This window comes from Gastrolobium bilobum, unplaced genomic scaffold (genome assembly GCF_033153095.1).
Source record: "Gastrolobium bilobum isolate Gb01-03AN ecotype WA unplaced genomic scaffold, APGP_CSIRO_Gbil_v1 utg3880, whole genome shotgun sequence".
Taxonomy (NCBI): domain Eukaryota; kingdom Viridiplantae; phylum Streptophyta; class Magnoliopsida; order Fabales; family Fabaceae; genus Gastrolobium; species Gastrolobium bilobum.
In genome coordinates, this window is record NW_026896966.1 from 165,900 (window position 1) to 171,643 (window position 5,744).

The 5,744-nt window shown below is 33.5% G+C and overlaps 1 protein-coding gene across 1 annotated transcript; it reads left to right on the plus strand.

Annotated features, from left to right (window-relative positions):
* Positions 1-832: 832 nt before the first annotated feature.
* On the plus strand, positions 833-3,774 carry LOC133303042 (serine carboxypeptidase-like 45). The gene is made up of 10 exons (XM_061502882.1): positions 833-1,106; positions 1,248-1,346; positions 1,511-1,606; positions 1,751-1,843; positions 1,924-1,994; positions 2,081-2,368; positions 2,471-2,595; positions 3,017-3,109; positions 3,225-3,342; positions 3,428-3,774. Exons 1-10 carry the CDS (start codon positions 860-862, stop codon positions 3,575-3,577), a joined length of 1,380 nt encoding a protein of 459 aa, XP_061358866.1. The 5' UTR covers positions 833-859; the 3' UTR covers positions 3,578-3,774.
* Positions 3,775-5,744: the final 1,970 nt, after the last annotated feature.

Genomic DNA, 5,744 nt, shown 5'->3' on the forward strand with positions numbered 1-5,744 from the left:
TCCCAAACGCTGGATAATATTAAAATTTAATTAGGCTTTATATTATCAGATCATATACTATCAAACTTTATCTTGTCCAGTACACCAAACATACCCTAAAACTATGTATGTGGTGATATTGGATGAAGACAAAAAAAAATAAAAATGAAATGAATTATTGAACGACATGTTTTATCTTTTTTGAATTTATTTAAGGGTTTAAATTGTCTCCTTTTGTAGGAGACAATTATCTTAGGCCAGTGAGACATAGAAAATTGTGCTATTTTATTTTTATTTTTAAAAAATGATGGGATCACATAATTTGTTTCTATGACATGATGTAAGTTGTCTTCTATTAAAAGAGATTAATAAATCTCTATATTTAAAGGGTTTATTGTCTCTCATGTTATAGTAAATAATTTTATTTTCTACACATGCATAAAAGTGTGTGAGATCCATATTTTTTTTTCTTCTCTTTACATAGCCCATATGGATCCTATACACTTTATGTATGTATGAGATATTTTTTTTTCCTGCATCGTCACAAACATCAAACTTGTTTAAATTAGATTGTTTTACATTGTAATGTGTTTCAATTTATGGTCGTCAAATATTAAGTGGGTGCCTGGGTGGGGTCACACACGTGATAAGAAAAAACAACAAAAAGCCAGTGGCAACTTATAAAGTCCGGAATTTCTAATGCAAGTTAAAATTTAAACGCAACTGTCAACATCACCATTTGTTCCAAGCGTGGACTATAGAATTCCACCTAACACATAGTTTTATATTAGTAATAGGACAATCATTTATGCCTTTAATATAATAATCCTTTGCATTCAACCTTCATCCCCAATTAAACCAAAAACTTCTCACATCTTACATGCTCCCTAATACATTTACTATGATTGCAACAATAATTATTGTTGTTGCACTAACACTTGTAGGTGTGAGTTCAGTTCCAGAAGCTGATAAGATAAGCACTTTGCCAGGGCAGCCACCGGTCAAATTTGAGCAATATTCTGGTTACATAACCGTGGATGAGCAGCAGCAGAGAGCATTGTTTTACTACTTTGTTGAAGCAGAAGATGACCCTGCTTCCAAGCCACTAGTCCTTTGGTTGGAAGGAGGTATACGTCTTGTTATGTATCATATATACACACACACACACACACACGTGATTTTGTTTATTTATTTATTTTGGACTCTGACATCACCTATTTAGACTGAATGAAGCAATTGAGATGCTTTCTTGGTTTTGAGTTTTGAAGGGCCTGGTTGTTCGTCTCTAATTGGAGCTTTTGTTGAGCATGGCCCTTTCAAACCGGGTGACAATCTTCTGGTGAAAAATGATTACAGCTGGAACAAAGGTGATATTCATAAACCAACATAATTTTTAGTTTTTTTTGGATAAATTACAACTCTATAGATATATGTAACTAAAAGTTTTAAACATCTCTTAATTAGGAAACTGTAATTGACATATATATATTTTTTTATCTAAAATTGCTTTCTGATTTCATCCATGTCACAGAGGCAAATATGCTATACTTGGAATCACCAGCAGGTGTTGGATTCTCCTACTCTTCCAATACATCTTTCTATGACTTAGTGACTGATGAAATTACAGGTTCTTTCACTTCATCTTCTGCACAATAGCACTTTATATAGTAACAGAAGAATCACAGTTTAATAGAAGCTTAAGATTTTATCAACTTCTTGTCTTTTATTAGACATTTCTCAACAAGCTGATGACCCTCTCGTTATTGTTCAGCTAGGGATAATCTTGTTTTCCTACAGCGCTGGTTCACTGAATTTCCACAGTACTCCAACAACGACTTTTTCATTTCAGGGTCGAGCTATGCAGGTAGAACAATTGAGATAAATAAATAACGAATATATTCACTTTGAAACTGCATATTAAGGGTAACGCACACTTGTTTGCAGGTCATTATGTTCCACAACTTGCACAACTTATTGTGGAAACCAAGACCAAATTCAATCTCAAGGGGATAGCAGTGAGTACAGAGGGGAATAATTTGAACATAAGAAACCATTTGGTTTATCTGAAAAGTATAAATGGTTGTTGTGTTGATATTTGCAGATGGGGAATCCACTTCTGGAATTCAATACTGATTTCAACTCCAAAGCTGAGTTCCTTTGGTCCCACGGACTCATAGCAGATGAAACTTACGAAGTCTTCACTAGAGCATGCAACTATTCCACAATATATAGGATTACGCAAATTCAAAATAGGAATCTTAGTGGAGTTTGTGCAAGAGTAAATAAGCTTGTTTTTACTGAGGTTAACAAATATACAGATACATATGATGTCACTCTTGATGTCTGTTTGTCATCAGTCGATCAACAGGCTTATGTACTGAATAATCTGGTGAGCTATCTAAATACAGATTTTGCATAGCCATCTTAATTCTTTTATTTTTTTTATTCCCCAGTTATTATTCATTTCATATTTTCTTTGTCTATGGTGCAGCAAGGGACAGAGAAGATAGATGTTTGTGCGCAAGATAAAACAATGACATACTTAAACAGAAAAGAAGTGCAGAAAGCTCTCCATGCTAAGCTTGTTGGAGTCACCAAATGGTCAGCTTGCAGCGGGTAACTTTTATTGCTTCAAAGATGACATATCCTAGAGTGCTTTTTATGAATGCAGATATTTAAATCTACAAAGAAAAGGAAAAGTAAAGTGCAGGATTCACCCAAACTAATAGTAACTGTTTGATCTCATTGGTTTTGTCAAAACATTTTCGTTAGATGTGCTTTCTTCCTATTTTCCCAAATATGGTAAATATTTCACTTAAGCATTTAGCAACATAAGACAGTTAATTCTAACAAAAGATTTTCGATATATGTATTTTTACCTTAGTTTAGGGTCCTTACTTTTACCTTATCTTCAAACAAGTTTCCCAGTTTAGCATTCTTTAGCAAGTCAGTTTTTTCTTTCCCTATGTTTCCATACTTTGTCACCTTTTTTTTTGGAATTATATCTCTTGCCAACATTATCTACCTTGTGTTACAGAGTTGTCCATTATGACTATGAGAATTTTGAGATACCAACAATTCCTATTCTAGGGTCACTTGTTAAGTCTGGCATCCGGATTCTAGTATTCAGGTTAGTGCATTTATTCAATCAGTGATATTTAGCTAACTCCATTTATTACCTACCTAGCATGATTCTTCAAGGCATAACATTTTTAAAGCAAACAAAATTATTTCTCTCTGTGCAGTGGAGATCAAGATTCAGTCATCCCATTACTGGGATCGCGATCACTAATAAACGGATTAGGCAAAGAACTTGGACTGAATACAACAGTGGCCTATAGAGCCTGGTTTGAGAGAAAACAGGTTAATTCTTGTAATTCAATAGATCCTGAAAAGATTGATACATGTATGCACTGTCATTTCACTCCATTTATTTGGTAAATTTCAGGTAGCAGGATGGACGCAGGTATATGGAGACATATTATCATATGCAACTATAAGAGGTGCATCTCATTTACCACCCTATACACAACCAGAGAGATCACTAGTGCTATTTAAGGCATTTCTGGAAGGAAAGTCACTACCAACAATTATCTAAAACATGAACATGTTTAATAAAACGGGTATTCCTATGTACAACAATAATTAGAAATCCTTCTAAACTGCTCAGGAAAGTGATAATTATTGGATCAGCTTTTGATTGTTATTTTGTTCTTTCAATCTTTCTATATTTTGTTGTTTTCTTTATGAACAATGAGTTAATGGTGTGCATGGTAAGAAAAACAGTACTGGCTTTGGCTATAATGATAGGTTGATTTTTGATTTTTATTTTTTTTGGGTATCCTATACGATACGTTGATTTATTAGTATATAATTTGACATGTCTAATTAGTATGTGTATACTAATAACATTTTCCGTAAGATTTATATTCTTAGTTTTGGTATTATACACGCGTACTATTGTTATTAAGAAAAAATATAAGAATTATGTAAGGGACGTTCCCAGTTAAAATTAAGATCTTAAGCCGGTACAATTAGTTGTTTTAATTTCTCAAGATTATCAACCACATGGAAGTAGCAACAACTAACTTGATTCTACTTGAATTGATGGATGTGGTTTTAGTTTCTCAACATTATCAGACAACTTACTTCTTTTACACATTTTGGTGTGATGTTGTTGCAACCGAAATTGCGAACGAACGAAAACCAAATATTCAAAAGATTTAAATAATGAAGGTCAACAATTTTATTCTAATTAAGAAAACATGGAAAATCTTTATTTTTAAAATGGTCTTTTAGATTTGAGATCTGGTTTCGAGAGTCTATAAGGAAAAGTGAAAACTTAATCTTACTGCCTCCCTGATTACCTTAGTTAATCATGCAAATTATTATTAAACTTTAAAATTATTTGCTTACTCCAAAAATAAAATTAAATGATTAGGATGATTATTTACAAGGAGAAACTAAAATTTAAAATTTTTATTTTTTAGCTTGACAGGAGAATTCCCCCCTCCAACACATCCCTTGTTACAATAGCAACTCATAATACTCATCCCATTTTAATCCAACTTAGTTAATAAAACCAACGGTATTGGTAAAAAGGCTAAAACCAAGATCGCAGCAAGAAATTAATTGCCTGGTATATTTGTAAATTGTAAGCGTTCAATATCAAACAAGATCAACAATGTGTTCCGTAAGATGTGCAGTTATTCATATTAGACAATCAGACAACTAAAGTAAACAATGAATAAGGTATCCAAGGTTGTCCAAATGCATTTACAGCAAGGTAAGGGATATCAAATCACAAGGATTCATCATTGGCTCAGACATTATATCAAACATGATATATGCGATCAACATTAAAACACATAATAATCCCTAAAGTATGCATCTTCCACTTGGTGCACCAATCAAACTATATCAGAACAAACATTCTCAACGTCAACAGCAAAATTTAAACAGATAACAATCCTTCAAGCAAGCATCCTCAAAACACAAGTGTGAGTTGTTAAGTACATGAAATTTGTAAACCGAACATCATACATCCCAAGTATGACTCATCAATTGTTAAATAACAGTGGGAAATTATATAAAAAACAGAAGCCAAAATTACCAAAAATGAGTTTCTCAAAAGCAATGGTGACCAGTGCTCTTGCTCCCCTGCCTGTTTTCTTTCTTTTTGCCCTTCTCAGAGTACCTCCCAAACAAAAGAATGGTAAAGAACCAATTCAACCCAAAAGCTTAAACTGTTGGTAGAGGCTACATTAATGACTTTATATATCTCAACACGCCCCTTCACACGAGAGCCCACTGGACTTGAAAGGTGGACAATGCACAGGCCCACCTACCTGTGCGAACAAATAAATTCCACTCGAAAGAAAGTGGGGGCAGTGAGGATCGAACCCGGGACACGAGGCTCTGATACCATGTAAAGAACCAATTCAACCCAAAAGCTTAAACTGTTGGTTGAGGCTACATTAATGACTTTATATATCTCAACAAGAATCTCACCAATACAAACTTTTTTGAAGAGAAAGATCACTCAAGCTTCCAATTTTTTTTGTAGGGATTTCCATTTTCATGCCTGCTTTGGCTTCTCGCTTCTTCCCAAGTTGTACCATATTCCATTTTTGGCTTGTGTGAGATGTTGTGATGCGAAATATTTCAAAATGGAGCATATTTTCTATTACATGTGTATAGAAAAATATTAGAGAATAATATAAATCATTAAAAAGTCTCTCACCAGTCACCAATATCATAAGGTC

Bases quoted from the DNA above. Each gene is read 5' to 3' on its own strand.
- LOC133303042 (XM_061502882.1), top strand. From the start codon at position 860: ATGCTCCCTAATACATTTACTATGATTGCAACAATAATTATTGTTGTT. The intron at 2,369-2,470 runs GTGAGCTATCTA...TCTATGGTGCAG, and splicing joins CTTATGTACTGAATAATCTG to CAAGGGACAGAGAAGATAGA. The intron at 3,110-3,224 runs GTTAGTGCATTT...CTCTCTGTGCAG, and splicing joins ATCCGGATTCTAGTATTCAG to TGGAGATCAAGATTCAGTCA.